Source organism: Conger conger, chromosome 9 (genome assembly GCF_963514075.1).
Source record: "Conger conger chromosome 9, fConCon1.1, whole genome shotgun sequence".
Taxonomy (NCBI): Eukaryota; Metazoa; Chordata; class Actinopteri; order Anguilliformes; family Congridae; genus Conger; species Conger conger.
The window spans coordinates 26,284,907-26,303,313 of NC_083768.1; the positions used below are offsets into that span (position 1 = coordinate 26,284,907).

Here is an 18,407-nt window from a genome sequence, read left to right on the forward strand (position 1 = left end):
TTGTATGAGGGGACTAGACCATGCAACTGGCACATAGCAGGTGCAAGATCCCCTGGACAAGTTGGTATTATGTGACTTATCACCTTCCTGCCTTGGGTAACATTGAGTCCTATTGTCCGCAGCACTGGAATGCTCTTGATTTCATTGACCATTGTGGTACATCTGTACAATGACAGCCCGGGATTTATCTGTGTGCATCATCTGAGAGCCCTTATTTAAAAAGCAAACAGCCATTTTATTGAATTTGCAATGCAATTGGAATTTCAATTTGGATGCATGCAGAGCATTTATTTTTGGTCCCCGGAATCTGCCACCTCCTCTGCCTCACCAAGGCAACTCTCACCTCCTCCTCGTTTCTGTAATAACCAAATGTTTAGTCATGGTACATATTGAAATATTTACAATATAATAACTAAAAACAACCTCCCCTGCCCTGTTTCACATTTTACAGACATACATATGACAAAGACCTGTGCTGTCAGACAGATCTGATTTGTGGCCTGAGCAATAAACAGATACACACACCCATACAAATTCTATTTTCACCAAGTGTTTTGGCTGGCAGAGAAATGTTCTCATCCTTCTTCCTGCAGTAAGTAATGTGCTTATAGAAATATGATAAATAATGGAAGATGCCATGAAATCGAGCATTCACACATTTTCTTCCATGATCAACTCATCACTGTCCACAGGTAGGCCTGAATCACACCATGTTAAAGAAATGGACTCTGGACCCTTCTGCTGTGTAGAATTATCAGCCAGTCTCTCTATTGCACTTTTTTTCCCCAAACTCTGGAATCTGCAACTCTCATACTTCTTATCACAAAATAGCCTTCTTGGCCCCTTCCCGTCTGGCTTCAGTGGTGGTCACTCTGCTGGGACCATTTCTTTGGCCGAAGCACTGCAGTTGCCTAGAGCATCTTCCCTCTCTTCTGCTCTATTTGTATTTGGCATTTTTTCTGATTTAGATACTGTAGGCCAGTGGTTCCCAAATTCGGTCCTGCGGACCCCTTGTGTATGCTGGCTTTCGTTCCAACCATAACAAAAACCAGCATAGACAGGGAGCCTCCAGGACCGAGTTTGGGAACCACTGCTGTAAACCGCATACTCCTCATGTCCACCCTGGCCATTCTTGTGATCCCAAGCAATGATCTTACTGCAAGAGAGCACTTATTTAACTTAAGCTTCTGGCCTGAGTCATTATTTGCTGTTGATTATACTTTAGCTAGCTAAAGTAAGCAGCGCAAAGGCTACTGCAAGTTCAGCTCAATGCTGCCACCAGGCTACTTGAAGCAACTACTTCTGTTCACGTTATTATAATTACACTATAATATTAAAAAACTATAAAATGTCATCTCAAAATTTTTCTTAAAGGCTTATCAATGATATGAAAATGAGATATTGTGACTACGCTACCTTCGTACAGGTGTCACCCAAGGCTCCATACTTGGCCCCCTCCTGTGCAATATCCCTTGTGTCTATGATGTCTTGTGGTTTCTCATACTATTGCTATGCTGACAATCCTCAGCTTTTCTGCTCTTACCCTCCGTCTGACGTGCAGGTCTCTCTTTGCTGGATAGTGGACCATTGTCTGGCTAAGACTGAGGTGCTCTATATTCCCTCCAATTCCTCTCTACATTCCTACCCTTTTATTTAAACTACTGTAGATGCAACAGGAGAGTTCACACAGAGGAATCCTAGGGCTAACTGAGAATGACCAGTTCTCCTCTCTCCATGTAGTAGCAGTGAGCCAGGTGTCCAGATTTTTTCTGTGAAACATCAGAAGAATTCAACCATTCCTCACCATTTTCTGTACAAGCTAAACTGGCAACTTCATTATTGCTGCTAAACCCCTACAGCTAACACAGGTCAGAGCCACAAGATTTGTCTACAACCTTCCCAATTACTGCATGCTCAGCAAACCTGTCATCTCACTTTACTAGCTATCGGTTACAGCTTGCTTCAAGTTTAAAACCTTAGTACTAGGCTTCAGGGAATTGAATGGAACAGCTCCACCATACATCCAATTAATCTTCAAACCCTACGTTCCAGATCTCTCCATTCTGCAAGCTTGAGGCAACTGGCTCTCCCCTCTGCACGATCACTCGTCCCAGTCACAGTGTTTTTATTTATTATTTTATTTATTTGGCTCTTGGCTACCAAAGTTAACTTGAACTTTAGTGATGCTGAGTCTTTACTCCCTGGTCTGGGAATATTGTTTGCCTGGTACTATTGCTCAATTGATCAGATGAATGCATTTACACTCACTGAGCACTTTATAAGGAGACCTGTACACCAGCTTGTTAATTCAAATATTTAATCAGCCAATCATGTAGCAGAAACTAAATGCATACAAGCATGCAGACATGGTCAAGTGGTTCAGATGTTTTTCAGACCAGAAAGTGACTGATGTTGGAATGATTGCTGGTGCCAGACAGGGTGGTTTGAGTATCTCAAAAACTGATCATCTCCTGGAATTTTCATGCACAACAGTCTCTAGAGTTTGCAGAGAATGGTGCAAAAAACAAAAAGCATCCAGTCAGCAGCAGTGTGTTAATGAGAGAGGTCAGAGGAGAAGCGCCTGACTTGATAGGCTACAGCACCAGAAGACCAATAAGTAAAAACAAATAAGCCTAATATACCTAATAATATACCTAATAAAGTGCTCACTAAGTGTATTTCTGTCATGCAGTATAATGTAATGTAATGCAATTGAAAAGATAATGGAAGTAATATCTGGACATTGGCAGATCATCTCTGGATAAAGAGCTGAACACCAAGTTTATTTGGAAAACGTTCTTGGGTACATTCTATAATAAGTGGATTGTGTGGTGATTGAAATTTGTTATTGTTTCTTTATGTGCTGCACAATAGAGATACTTGGTAAGTGTGTTTATTTAAAAAATAAATTTGTGTTAAGTGTCTACTGTAGTAACTCCTATAGTTTATTTTATTAATTTATACTGTGTCAATTTTGCCTTGAGCACTATAAAGTTCATAAATGGAAATGTTTTACATTATTCCCTTATTGAATCCAAATGGAATAAAGCAGCATTAAATACTGCATGCATCATATTAGTGATACCCCACAAACTGTATTATAACATACTGTATTGTAGCATATAACTACAATACTGCTTTATAATAATCCACTCTAGACTAACACCAAATCTTGTTCAGATAATGTTGAGCTAACTACCTTTTTATGCTAACAATGATTTGAAAATATTTTCAGTCCACTATGGTACTGAAAAATCATTTAATTGAATCCCATCACTTGACCCTTTTGTTGCTACCTAGAATACTACTCTGATTAAACCATGTGAGTCCTGCTTTATTGCATTGTATTGTTTTATCCATATTCCATTAAACTTGATACATTTATTCTGACATCTCATTATAGACTGTGATTTACAGTACAGCATGTTCCCAAAGCAGAACTGTTGAATATCACAGCCTCTCACAAAATGGCAGCAACCTACAGTGAAGATAGTTGGCCAAAATGAAAGAAGTAGCAATTTGTAGTGAAGATTTGTGGGCATAATATTAAACTATGCTGTTTAACCAAGTATGTCTACCTTCTCCCTAGGCCTCCCAGACCAGTGAACAGCATGAATGAGTCCCTGTTTTCCCACTCAGTGCCCTCCTCAGGAAGCCCTTTCACGAACAAGAGGTGAGCAATTGTGTTATAACAAGACTGCAAAGCACTGAGTGGGGGTGAATGCAGGTGGTCAGGAAGCATTAGTCTTATATTAAAAAGGTGAACAGTTACTCAATATTGACACAGGCCAGGGAGGCCATGGATATAAACCACTCCCATGAATGAAGAGGAGTAATGTGTGATTCCTTTATTATATTATGTTATTATACCATTTATGAGAGTATAGTAGGGCTATTGTGTTGTTTGCTAGTAAAGAAAAGGAAAGATTTTTATTGAAGTTTTGTGTATGCTTGGTACTGTTACTTTTTTCCTTTTCAAAAATTAATGGACAGATTTGGTTTGGTTTGAAACATGATAAGGGTCAAGTATACTTCAAAATACATTGAAATACAGTATTTACACTCAGTGATCAATTTATTAGGTAGATCATGTGGGAACAACTAATGCATAAAAGCATGCAGACATGGTCAAGAGATTCAGACGAAATGTCTGAAGGGGGAAGAAATGTGATCTAAGTGACTTTGACCATGGAATGATTGTTGGTGCCAGACAGGGCGGTTTGAGTATCTCAGATACTGCTGATCAGAAGAGCATCTCTGAACACACAAAAGTGGATAGGCTACAGCAGCAGAAGGCCAATAAGCAAAAAAAAAAAACAAAATAAAACCTAATAAAGTGCTCACTGAGTGTATGTACAAAGATATACACAGCACACATTGATTTAAATGTCCCTCTTTTGTCATATGTGGAATTTTAAGACCGTATTGGAAGAACTGCTGCAGCATATGCATAAACCTTCAAATAAGAATATGTACACACATTGCAATATGGCATATTTAAATACATATTAGACCTGTATTTGTTTCAATGTGGAGAATAAGGGCAGAACAGTATGGCAGTATAATGTGGAGATTAAGGGCTGAACAGTATGGCAGTATAATGTGGAGATTAGGGTCAGATCAGTATGGCAGTATAATGTGGAGGTTAAGGGCAGAACAGTATGGCAGTATATTCTGGAGAATAAGGGCAGAACAGTATGGCAGTATAACGTGGAGATTAAGGGCAGAACAGTGTGGCAGTATAATGTGGAGATTAAGGGCAGAACAGTATGGCAGTGTCATGTTATTTTTAGGGCAGAAAAGTATGGCAGTGGCAGTATGGCATCACAACTAGATGACCATGATGACTAAATGAGATGCACTGGTTATGTTGAAAGTGTAAAATAATTTAGTTTCTGAAGTGTCTGGTTTTGGTGGTTGGTTTTATGAGGTGAGAGACTCAACTGATGGTGACCACAGACATAAGAAATGCAGAACTGAACAGCTTTCTGTCGGATTAATGTGGCTGGTTTGGGTTTCAAATATGTTAATGAAGTTGTTTTCTGTTTGCATCTTCAACCGCTTATTCTTAGCTATGATGTGTCTCTAGAACACTGGTTCTACAGCGGTGCATGTCTTAACAGTGACCTTGCTGCTTGAATTGTGCAGGTGTCCCCTGACTGATTCTGAGAAATGTGATGGCGATGAGCATGTTCTAATAAACCTGTTTGTAAGTCAGCTTAACGGAGCTCCACGGTCAGTATGTCAGTATTATTTTTAGATGCTGTAGATCAGTAGTGGATTCACTAACTCCTACTAGCTCTAGCTGCTCTGTCAAATAACTCTTCAGCTTTAAACTGTAGCTTAGGTTGCCTGTGTTGAGTGACCATGTGACATATTGAGTTGTCATGTGATGTGTATTTAGTCATGTGACATCTGAGGACATTTTTACTAGTTTGTAGTACTTAACAGTTTGTCCTTATCTTGACTAATCATTTTAGAGGTGATGCTACTAAATGAACCCAGTCTGTGTCTATTGGGGCAACGGATACATTTTTATTTTGTTTATTAACTCACTCTCAATATGAGCATCTGTTAAATTCATAAAATGTAATAAGCTGTCTTTATCATGACGAAAGTGCCAATCCTGAGGGCTTTGAACTTAAAACATAAATGCTTACAAAAATTTAAATCTCATCAGTTACTATCCTGTTCAATAATAATAATAAAAATAATAATAAACACTTAAACGATTGAAGTGACTTTTCACAAATGGCATTTGCATGGATAACGTGAAAGACATCAGTGGATTTGTGTCTATTCTGCCTTGTGAGTGTAAACCAGGGCTCTCAAACTCCAGTCCACCGGGCAGCAGTGTCTGCTGGTTCTTCAGTGCGTGTTTAAGGGCAAGTGATGAATTTAAGCCATTGATTGGCTCAAGAGTCCACACACTGTTTTCCCAAGGCCTTAATTGCTTGATTATCGAAAGGAACCCACTGCAGTCTTCCAGGACTGAAGTTTGACACTCTTGGTGTAAACTGTCTGCAGTCAGGGCTTTCTTTTGGATGAAAATGCTTGACCTGGACTACAGGCACATGTAACAATGCAACATGATATTGCTACCACCTGGTGCGCACTACAGAATATTCTGTTTTGTGCCCGATTTCCCCCTCCAAACAATCCTGGTGGCGTTCCAAAATTTGAGGCTGGTCTGAACCAATTACAGTGCAGTCCATGAGTATGTGGGGTGACATGGCTCAGGCAGTAAGAGCAGTCGTCTGGCAGTCGGAGGGTTGCCGGTTCGATCCCCTGCCCGGGCTGTGTCGAAGTGTCCCTGAGCATTTGCTCCTGACGAGCTGGTCGGTGCCTTGCATGGCAGCCAATCGCCGTCGGTGTGCAAGTGTGTGTATGAATGGGTGAATGAGAAGCATCAATTGTACAGCGCTTTGGATAAAGGCGCTATATAAATGCCAACCATTTACCATTTACCATTTGAACAGTGGTACAATTTCTGTTCTTTTGTTTCTCAACTCTAGCACATCAGATTAAATAAAACAATTCAAATTATTACCCTCAAATTTTGGAACTGTATTTTGGAATTTGAGGGTATTTACATGCTTATTGAGTGATCTGTGTAGGAATCACATCCATTTTTAAACGTAGTCCTCCCATTTTAAGGGAACAAAAGTAATAGGACAGTTGGCTTCTCAGCTGTTTCTAGTTTGTCATGTGTATTCAATTGCTTCATTTGTGCAAGTTTAAGGAAGCTTTCAGTATCTAGTCTTGATTCTAGGTTTTTGATTGCCTTTTGGAGTCTGGAGTCTGTTATTGCTTGTCATCATGTGGATGAGAGTTGTGCCAATAATATTCTAGGAAGCCATTATGAGCCTCAGAAATAAGAAGAAAACAGTCAGAGAAATAAGCCAAACAATCGGCTTACCAAAACAAACAGTTTGGAACATCATTGAGAAGAAAATGTTTCAATCACCCTTCTCTCTATCAATACACCTCAGCCAAGCGTAAAAACATTTTTGGTGTTTTTTATTTTAAATTTTTTCTACTGTGGACAATCAAATTTCACATCGAAGAGATTGGATGGAAGCCCTGCTAATATAGGCAAATATTCGGCCCAAGTAATGGAAGAAATCTTCAGGTTGTTTGTAATGAATTTGCGTGTTCTAATACATTTAAATCTGGCAACCTTTAATGGTGTAATGCTCCATCTTCGCCAAATTGTCTAGTATGCAAGACAAAAAATGTGTGAAATTGATCATTATATGTGGGGTGTCTCACATTTTCAATATTGGTTAAGATGTGAAAAGTCCCGTAGTGTGTACCATGCAGAAGACTGGAAACTGTTGTTCAGGTTCTTTGACAATAATGTGAAAGAACAAAATCTTCTGTGAAAGGTAGCACTGTATACAAAGATATAATAATTACTGTCCATACAATTTGCACATGTTCTCATAACACTTCAAAACTCACAGTGGCCAACTATTTTTGTTTTTTTATCCATCACCTGTGGAAATATAGTAACAACTGGTACACAGCATGACAAACAAAATGTGAATCTTTTTGTTACAGCATGGCAATCAATATTTAGCTGAAATTTCATTAGCAACTGGCAATAATTCTGCACTGTCTATATTGTACAAAATGTATCAATTTGCCACGTAAAAATGCCATACGCTAACTAATAGCTGCATTTCACTCCACCCCTTGGAACACAGGGGTGTAATTCTTTATGCTGTTTCCACAGTAATGAAGGAAAAAAAAAAGTCATTTTAAAAGGCCAGAGTTATGCTCACCGTAGGCACAACTGAGCCCTTTTGTCGAGCAACAATAGGCCTCAACCAGCCGGGGCAGCGTGGTCAAATATCTGACTCTCTGAATTACTGCTGCATTGGTGACTCACCAGATTGGTGAGACCAGCCTGGGAATTCAGTCTCCTAATCCATGAACAATACTGCACAGAAATATGCAGGTTGTTGGGACATTAGAGGTGCAAAGCATTTACTGGACTGTCTCCAAGGAATTTGCCCTCCCCGTCCGAGAAAGGGAAAAATCTCCATCCAACGCAGTTATGGGCCATAGAAGGAGTGCTGCTTTGAATCTGGGAGGGAATATCTGTCCAGTAGGAACAGTAATGAGGTTTCTCTCAGTGAAGCAGATTGTTCAAATGGTGTTATTTGGTATGGAATTTGTCACTTTAGGGCATTTGTCATTTGTCTTCATTTTGAAGTTGTTTTTATTTGCTTTTAACATTAAATAAAAGCACTGAGAGTTCCATATATGGATTCAAAATATAATCATGTTGTTTATGGCTCTATGAATATGGTTCTATGAGGAATTTTTGTCTGTAGCTCTATGATCTTGCATTCCCTGCTCTCTGCTGGGATGAATGGTTGGCCTGACATGTTCTACACACTTTTGTGAACATGTGCATAGGCATGTTCATTGACTGTAGACCAGTTCAGTGCAAATGCAATATGTGAAGCATTTGTGTCACATGTAATATTACTGTAATATTACTACAAATTTGTGTAGACATACACGTTCACTTGTCGGACAAGTTCTGTATCAATCACAGTGTGCTTCAATTCTGGAATGGCATTCCTACATTAGTGTCTCTTAATTCTACACTACTAACAAACAAAAAATATTACATTAAAAAAAGTATAAAATATTTCATAGTTCTTTTACTTAGTAAGACAAAAATATTGCCAATGAGGTAAGACAGTTTGACTCAAGATTTGTCAATGGAATAAGAACACTTCATGGTGGACCATTTCAAAAAGTAACTTAAAATAAGCAAATTTTATTTTCAACTAGAAAAATATAAGATCTTAAGTTTTATTACAAGTCTAAAAATGATAGTTTTTAAAATGACAATGTTAGTTTTTAGTCTTTTAATGAGACATGCATTTTTGCAGTGTATTCATCCTTGTCATTATGTATGCTTTAAGTCTGGATATGTTCTCAATTGTCAGCTGTTTGAATAACTTGCATATTAAAATGCAGTAAGTTAATGATTACATTCTGTTATACTGTTATATAACATAATATTTGCTTTCAAATTAAACATGTATGTTCTTTGCCCTCTTCTCTGCTGTGTTGCTCTATTGTTGTAAAAAGCTTGCCTAACACCAAGAATAATGAAGTCGAGCAGAGCAAAGACTTGGCTAGGGCTGCTCCATCTCTGTTGAAAGGGAAGGGGTAAGTCACGTGAAGGTGATGTGTGTGAGTGTGGCTTTGCACGTATTCAAGGCGACATACAGCCAGCTGATGTACTGTTTAAGAGATGGCTGTTCTCTCACACCGAGTCACTCATTATACCTGGATTTATTTTGTTTGCTTTAACACTCAGCACTAATACTCTAGCTGGTAGACAGAAAATGCATGCATTTAGGATTAACAGGGATCAGTATTATTCATTCGTGAGAAAGTTTTTCATTTTAACATTTAATTAAAATAACCCTGCATTATATCCTTCACTACATAATTTACTGTTTTGTAATTTATTGTCCAATTTCTAAGGAATATATTTTAGAAATTATTTCTTCATCATATTATGTCTTTCTACCTGGGATACAGTAGTCTTTTCTTTTTTGTTCATGATGTTCTCCTTACACAACATTATATGATGTAAGTACTTCTAATTTAAGTTTAAAAAGAAAAAGTCCACCTTGCTTTTCCTGTACCTCCAAATCTGCTTGTGAACTGAGCCATTTTTTTACATTATTAGTCAAAACAAGCACTGTATTTCATCATATTTCAAGAGCAGTCATGGTGGCGTATATTTCAAATACACATTTACACATGATACTTTGTGTAAATAAGCTTCGGAGTTAGGAGGTAGGCTACTGACTCCAATAGCTTAGCCTAAAGACTTGAAGCCTAACAGATTTTGCTAACATGGAAATTGAGCCAGTGAATGCACAAAAATGAAAATGAAATTGAACATCTCGTCAGGTATATTTCTCAAAATGTTGGTGTTTTGCTTAATATAAAAAATGAAAGGTTAATACAAAAAAGTAATACAAAAGTATTATTATTCAAGGGTAATGCATTTGCAACCAAAATTATTATTGTTCCATTGGTTGAAACAATCGACTAAAGAAGAATAATAAACAAAAAATTCCAAAGGTTACATAATGTAGCTAAACATTTATGGTGCTCTCGGGAGAACAATTTAAAACTTTGAAGCAAACTAGTCAAATTCTTGTGAATGCACACAAGAGTTTGACCTGTATTTGTTGTTTTCACTATATAGTATTGGAATAATCCTTTCTAAATTATTTATTGATATCCTTCTATGCTACGGTGTTGCCATATGGCGCCTCTTAATCTCCCTTCAGGCCTGCCCCTTTAATTCCAACAATGCAATATGTGGTAATTTTTTCTGAATAGCTAGGAAAATAATACTTTAAGTAGCCAATAATATGCTGTTGTTAAGTCACATGACATTTGTTTCCCATGGTCACCATCACATGGAAGTCACATGTCAAAGTGCTCCACAAATTTCACTACTGATGCATTTATTCTCAATAAATAAAATTCTTGCTTTGGAAAGTCTATGAATGTCGTTCATAAATCAGCTTTGACTAACATATGAATATTTCCATCTGGAAACTCTGTGCCACAATTGAAAAATGGGAATGTTGCCATATGGCACCTCTATACTAGAATGGAATTGCAGTAATAGATTTCCATTGGAATTGTATTAATATATTATATGTATTCATTTGGAAGTGCTTATAATAATTTACTTGTGTTATGGAAAGGGCAAGAAGAGGAGTGCAGAATTAGCTCTTCCATGTGCCAGCAGTGCTGTATTTTAATGCATTTAAAAACAATATTGAGGGATAAATGGTAATGATTCACTTATTTTGGGTAGGGGGGTCCTAAGTGTATAAATATACCAAAATGAGAAATGTATTATATACTAGCCAATTTGGTTTTCAGAAATTTCTTCTAATTTCTATTAGCTATTTTATGTCATAAACACAAATGAGAAAAAATATGACATAATAAACATAATGCGTACCATAGAGGGATCAAATATACACTGATTAAAGCATTTAATATGTACTACTGCCAACGCTATACATAGTAAATATGGTAGAAAATATGCCTGAAAATAATAATCCTGAAATGCAAATCCTGGTATTGTGATTTTGTGTAAAGTTTACATATCTACATCGTCATAAAAGCTCCTGTAGCATTTGACATTGTAGAAGTCTTTTTTTCCCATTGGGAACCAAAAGAAGTGTACACAAATTTCATCACTGGCACTTGAATCATTAAATTGAGCGATCAGACATATGGTAATGTGCAGCATTGTAACATAATGAATAGGGAACTGGGTTGCCACTCCACGTTTGTAGGTTCTATTCCCAAGTGGGGACACTGCTTTTGTCACTTGAACCTGAATTGGTTTGGAGTACAAATATTCAGCAAACATGCAGCTCTAAAAAATCATTTCATGAATGAAAAAAATGTAAACTGTGTAAGTCACTCTGGATATGTGCATTTCTTAAATGCATTGCTTAAATACAAGCATTTCAGTGTAATTTACCTCCCTAATGATGTGATGTAAAAGCTTTAAAAGATTCCCAAAGGTCTTAACTTACCTGCAGCTGCTCTACTCCTCCATATTGAGAGCAAAGACTGTCTGGAGACTGTAGTTACCTTACTGAGAAGGAGAAGAAACAAGAACATATTTGCACAGTATGCTGTGTGAATAGTATTTCCAGGAAACCAAACCCAATGGGGATGCTAATAGCACCATCTGGAAAGCCTGATATCTCTGGGACACAACATCTCTTAAACTGCTACTGTATATTTTTCAGCAGAAAAATGCATTACCATCAAAGCATTGTCATTGCCACTATCATCTTTGTCGTCTTCACAACATCTTCATTATCATCACCAGCAGCAAAATGGTGAAGCTCATACAGACTAATGATACTGTACATTGAAGCATGTCTGCTTTCTTTGTAAAATTGGATAAAGATTTAGGATGGACAGGAAATTACATGTTATTTTGGCTACTGTAATAATCTCAATTAAATTCTATTTTATTTGTATATCACTTTTTACGGGAGCTTTACAGAGCAGCAGAACAGCACTAACACCAGACCCGAATCCCCAAAATAGCAGGCATGTGAAGTAAAAAAATGAATTCTGCTGAGAAATGAAAGCTTAGATAAAACTGATGTTCCAGTATGCAACTAATACCAGGCATAAATCCTGTTCAGGCAATCTAAACTTGACACATTCTTATATGTTGTTCTATTCTTGCATAAGGAAGTAATTTCCATGAAAAGTCTGCAGGGCCTGGGAAAGTTCTGACAAGAAAATGCAGGAGGCCATAGCATGTCCTGGAAGTGTTCTTCCAAAAAATAACATGAAACGTGCAATATATGTTAACGTATATATATGAAACACGCATTCCATGTCTTACACCATGTTTACACAGCAAGCTATTTTTTTCTGAAAATTATTGACACCCCTAACAATTGTAAATAAAATCTAACAAAGTGAAATTGGCAATACAATTCTATAAATGGAATTAACATCAAGGTATTAACATCAGGGTAGTGGAAATGTTTGCCCATATGAAGTACAATATCAATGGGGGATGTAATAATATTAGAATTAAAACAAGTTGATGGTAACAAACAAAGAATTAAATTAATTAAGAAAAAATAGGCTTCAATACTTGTCTGCATTTAGCAATATATGGAGTATTTTATTGTATGCTGTGGGTATTATAGACTATTGCATAAAACAATTACATTGAAATAATCAAAAGTAGTAGTGAAAACCAGGATTAATAGATTGAACCAAAATCAAATACATTTTCATGCAACGACCGCTCTGCACTTATGTGCTTTATATAAGTATAAATACTTATATGTGCATTTTAAGGCCAGTTTATAGTGTGCAGTGGTTTAGTTTTTTCCTTTTTTCTCATGGTGTAATTTCTCCATGCCGCTCTCACTTGTCTTTTTTTGTGTCTCTTTGAAACTCCATACTGTTCCAGGTTAAACTACAGCCTCGATGTTGCGGATAGACTTGCTGATGAACATGTGCTCATCGGGCTCTATGTCAATCTACTGCACAGCAACCCCACATGGTTAGTGTGGTTCCCCTGGAGGAAAGCGTGCTCCAATGGAAGCCATCCACTCAGGCGGCTTAGTTTAGCTACACTTAGACTCCGTCTCTGTCCGTATTTTGTGCCAGTCATTAAAAGAGTCTGCAAGTGTTAGAGTCAGCATGTTGAAATGTCACAATTAAGGGGTTGACTACAACATTTTTCCACCATTCTTTTCAAACTGTCAGTTGTGGCTGTTTAGGTAGTACTAGATGTTTTACAGAAAATAAAAAGCAAACAATGTTCTTTATAATATCCTGTCAGATAGACTAATGTACATTTATTGTACATGTAAAAGTAATTGGCTTTTTTTGTTGATTTGGCTCTAGATTTAAAATAAAACAGTGAATATGAGGTTAAACTGCAGACTGTCAGCTATAATTTGAAGGTAAAGGTTAATTGGAATGTTTTTGTTGTGGTTATTTCAAACTGTCCAATTTGGCAACTTTTGGTGCTACAAAGAGTATGGCAAAATGGCCTTCTTGACAATATGACAACTCAAGAGTTAGAGTACTCCTGGTGACGTTGGTGGGAAGGCTTCTGTTTAATACAAAAAGTATACAGTATGTACATGTACATGTATGTTGGCATTCATGCTCTCACTATTAGCTTTGCAATTTAGAAATCACTAATCTTTATTGTATGTGTGGTTATTTGTTCTCAGTTAATGCAAGACGTGTGTCAATGTGACATTGCTATGTTTTGCACCCTTCCATTTTCATGTTTCTCTTGCCTCAGCCTTCTGTAATTCCTTGCTTCTCTGTCTATAATATCCATGAAACCTTGGTCAAATGTTTGACGTGAATTAGAGTTTAGTGTGCAGTACAAGCTTTACAGGTGAATAGATAAATTCTATGGTGTGTTTTTTTCACAATTATAAACAAAAATATCATACCAGTACATCTTTCCATGAGCACAGCAATCACAGGAGAATGTTGCAGAGCATTGCTTTGCTGAGTTCCTCAGTGTATTTTCTTGCTGTGGTTGGCCGTTGCTGAAGGTGTCTGTAACTGATTCCAAAAATTAATTGGGAGCTCGTCGGTTGGCCCTTCAAGCTAATAAGCGTGCAGCAGAGTTTTGACGTGGGAGAATCGGTAACCGACTTTTGTTAGCTTATTGCCCATGCATAATGTCATCCTACTTACTGAATACTGAGACATCTAGACTGTTGGTATCCTCCTGAGTTGATTGCTTGTAGCCTACACTGTTAGAACCTGCATGCATGTGTCCAGTTGTATACAGTAAATGAGAATAAATGAGTCTTGAGCATTTTGTTGTGTGCTGCTGTATGGGCCACGTCAACAGCCCTTATACTGCATTGTTGTGAAAAACAATAAACATCCAGTGAGAAGCAGTTCTGCAGGCAGAAACCCTTTGCTAATGAGAGAGCTCTGAGGAGAAGGGCCAGACTGGTTGAAAGCTAACAGTAATGCAAATAATCATGCATTACAACAGTGGTATGCAGAAGAGCATCTCTGAATACATAATGCATCAAACCTGTAAGTTTGACAGCAGCAGCAAGTCTAATAAATACCTAATAAAGTGTTACACTGCAACATCCTTTATTGCACACAAAAACATAAAATTAAAAATTTCAAGTAAAAACAACCTTTAATGTAGTTTTTTCCAAGCATGACAGAAAAGTATTTCATATAATTCACGGGAACATCTTTTGTAGCCTATACACATTATGACCACAATATGAATGCAGGGTGACTTAAACAGATAACTTAAGTGAAATGTGTATTTTACTCTCGTGGGAAGTCCTGGGAAAACATCAGTCAGCTTATGTTTTACTCTAGCAAGATGTAACTGAGGCCAGTGTTCACATTTAGGAAGTAAAACTACTTTATAGTACTAGCAAATATATAGAAAAATACCTAAAGTGTGAATGATGTGTTTTGTTCCTGTAATACAGTATGTGAAGGGCACATTTTACTAAAAGGACCCTGTGTGTGTATTTTGCCCAGGTAGAATGTGCATAAAGCCAGTGTTTTATTCCAGGAGGTGTAAAGAAAGCCTATTTTACTTTTGTATGGTGTAAAGTATAAAGGAGGCCCGTGCTTTGCTCTAGTAGAATATACAGGATTTTTTGGAAAGTGTAGTGAAAATAACATATGAATGGAACCTGGGTTTTACTCTAGGTACAAGTGTAAAGGACACCTGAATTTCAGTCTGGTAAAGTAAAAAGGAAGCCTGTGTTTTACACTTATTTGTTTCATGGGAGTCTGTGTTTTACACTTCAGTAGTTCACGGTGTAGCTGGAGCCTGTATTTTACCATAGCTAAAATATGGATGCAGCCTTCAATTTAATCTCACAATGTAAAGGAAGCTTGTGGTTTTACTGTTAAGTGAAAAGGTAGGTTGTGGTTTACTCTTGCAAGAAAGCTTGTATTTTACTCAAGTATATGTACAAAGGGATTTGTGTTGTATATAGGAATGCCAGTGTTTTTCATTGTGTGAAATGTAAATGAAGCGATTGTTTTTACTTTTGGTGAATTAGAAAAAGACCCATGATTCACTCCTCTCAATATGGCCCACAGCATGCTGGAGAGCAGTAGCCGCCTGGATGAAGAACACCGCCTCATCGCCCGCTATGCTGCCAGACTCGCCGCTGACGCTGCATCAGTGGTGAGAGACCAGAAACTGTAGTGGTGCAGTGGGCAAAAAGGGTTAAAAATGTACAGATCTATGTCCTAACTGAGGACTTGACAGTTCCAAAGTAAATGGATTTTTGACGAATGGTCCAATTAATTTCAAAATTCAAGAATTAAGATTCTTTTGTATAGCACCATTTACATAAAGTATAGCAACCTCCTCTTCTCAGTTGTGAGTTTGGCATCCAAACCACAAAAGAAGCAACAGGTAATGTGTTTTGGAGCAAAGCTCACACTTGTCCAAGCTCTACAAAATTGACAAAGTAGGCTGCAGCAACGAGCTTTTTAAAAGCCACTGGGCATTACAAATTTTAAGGGGGGGATCAATATTATTCTGTCGAATTACATGTAATGATAATCGATGAGTCTTCTTAAATCATATAAACACACCTTTGAATCCTTTCTCTCCATTGTGGGGAAATGGCATAGGAACAGTAGTTTCCACAGTTGTAGTTGAAGGTGGAAAACACCTCTATGACTCGTTACCTCTGCATTAGAATGTTGTTTAAAATGGCAGCGTGGGGATCCAGCCCATCTTTACAGCATGAGTGCTGTGGACTAAGGTAATGTAACAAAGGTCCTGTTATTGCCAGAAATATATGAAGATTGCAAGCAGTGTGACATTCTCTCCTTTATTTCTTTTTGATAGCAACAAGCAGCTCAACAGCAGCGAGGGACTTCAGATATTGCACTCTCTCTGGATGCCAACAAGCAGCAGCGGCAACTTATTGCAGAGCTAGAAAACAAAAACAGGTGAGAATTTCATTCAGTTGGAATGTTTTTTTAGACACTTTTAGACTGGAAATTATCAAAACAAGCAAGCTGGGGCGCATACGGTGGTAACGTTGAAAGTCGAAACGTTGAAAGTCGTCCTATAGCGCTAATCTAGTATAGCGCCAATGTTAACGTTAACGGTACAATAGGTAAGATTGTTGTGGTAAAACATTGTTACAAGACCATTGTAAATCCCTTCCTATCACTGGAAAAGACTCATTCATTGACATGTTGACTCACCCTCTGCCTGTGTTTATAATCCTTAACTTTGGGTGGCAAAATATATAGTTGATGGACCAACACTCTGTACCAAGATATTGTATAGCTGTACAATAATTTGTGGTCATAAATTGGTTCTAATTGGGTTCACTGTTCACAGAGAAGGCAGGGATAAACATTGTTTGTGGTGTGTTCGTTGCTGCAGTTCTCTTCACTGTTAGAGTCCGAAATTACTTATTGTTACTTTAACAACCTGAGGAGCTAACATTAGCTGACAAGCTTATATGGGCTTATATTTTAGTTCTAGACAATCAAATAAGCTAACATTGTCAAGTGTCAGACATTAACCCTATCAACTTTGCCCCCTTGTGGTTTAGTCGTCAACTCACGCTGTGTGGCCGCTGAAATATTTTCTAACTTTGAAGATTCAGTTTGGTTTCAGGTCAAATGGGCTCATAGCATGTTTGTAATCACAGATAGCTATGTAGCCAACTTCTGAATTATATTCAAAACAGGCTAAACTATAAACCTAGCTAATCATTGTCAGAGATAAGCTGCAGAACCAACCTCGTCTGTGTGAATTAAATTGGCTGCTTCACAGATCTTTTAGTACAGTGGTTCTTAACTGGTCTGGCCTTGGGACCCACAATTCCCTATGGTCATTAGGTCGTTAGGTTACATTCAAGACAACTTATTTTATTTCTCAAAAATATTACTGCACATATGATATTACATTGGCATTTGTATTAAAATATTAAATCATTGGCAAAATACTCAAACATTTCATCCATTTAGATTTGACATCACACTGTATGAACTGGATGTGAACACTGCAAATAATATAAGGTGGGCCTACCTCCTTTTACAATGACCAGATTTACAATGAAAAGACCAGAACAGGCTGTTTTAACAATTCAGCAAATTAGGCCTAGGCTGTTTTAGGATCATTAATGAGAGAACTGGGGAAAATATTACTGCACATATGATATTAAATTGGCATTTGCATTAAAATATCCATTGGCAAAATACTGAAACATTTCATCCATTTAGATTTGACATCTGTATGAACTGGATGTGAACACTGCAAATAATAAGAGGTGGGCCTACCTCCTTTTACAATGACCAGATTTACAATGAAAAGACCAGAACAGGCTGTTTTAACAATTCAGCAAATTAGCCTAGGTTGTTTTAGGATCATTAATGAGAGAACTGGGGATGCTTTTTAGATCTGATCAGAGACTCAAAATCAGGCACTATGGTAGACAGAGCTACACGTAGATCATGTTCAGTGTCCAACCTGTTTCTTTGCTTGGACTTGAGCTGGACCAGAGTGGAGAATCCACTTTCACAGAGATAAGTAGTGCTGAAGGGCAGTAAGAATTTAATTGCACGGATAGCCAAGGAGGAATACTCAGCCATGACACTGCACCAGAAGTGAGAGAGGCTTACTTCTCCAAATTTATCTTTCAGTGTCTGGTCGCATGAAAGCTCAATCAGCTGATTCTCTTCATTACATGGCAACACAACGCTTTCGAGGTCGATTCCAAAGGGATCACGCACCCACTGTTCATCTTCACTCGATGTCTCTGGGAAGTTATCATGAAACCGCGTTTGCAGTT

General features: G+C 37.6%; 1 protein-coding gene across 11 annotated transcripts in view; it reads left to right on the forward strand.

Annotated features, from left to right (window-relative positions):
* The window catches only part of dtna (dystrobrevin, alpha), a 74,664-nt gene that overhangs the window by 35,909 nt on the left and 20,348 nt on the right, over window positions 1-18,407 (forward strand). For 4 of the 11 annotated variants that reach the window (XM_061253463.1, XM_061253465.1, XM_061253462.1 and 1 more), the window contains exons 10-15: window positions 3,590-3,673; window positions 5,149-5,235; window positions 9,115-9,195; window positions 13,028-13,120; window positions 15,682-15,769; window positions 16,445-16,548. In XM_061253463.1, coding sequence (XP_061109447.1) covers window positions 3,590-3,673; window positions 5,149-5,235; window positions 9,115-9,195; window positions 13,028-13,120; window positions 15,682-15,769; window positions 16,445-16,548 — 537 coding nt within the window. The remainder of the gene's footprint in view (window positions 1-3,589; window positions 3,674-5,148; window positions 5,236-9,114; window positions 9,196-13,027; window positions 13,121-15,681; window positions 15,770-16,444; window positions 16,549-18,407) is intronic. The other 7 variants (XM_061253466.1, XM_061253472.1, XM_061253468.1 and 4 more) reach the window with 4 other exon arrangements.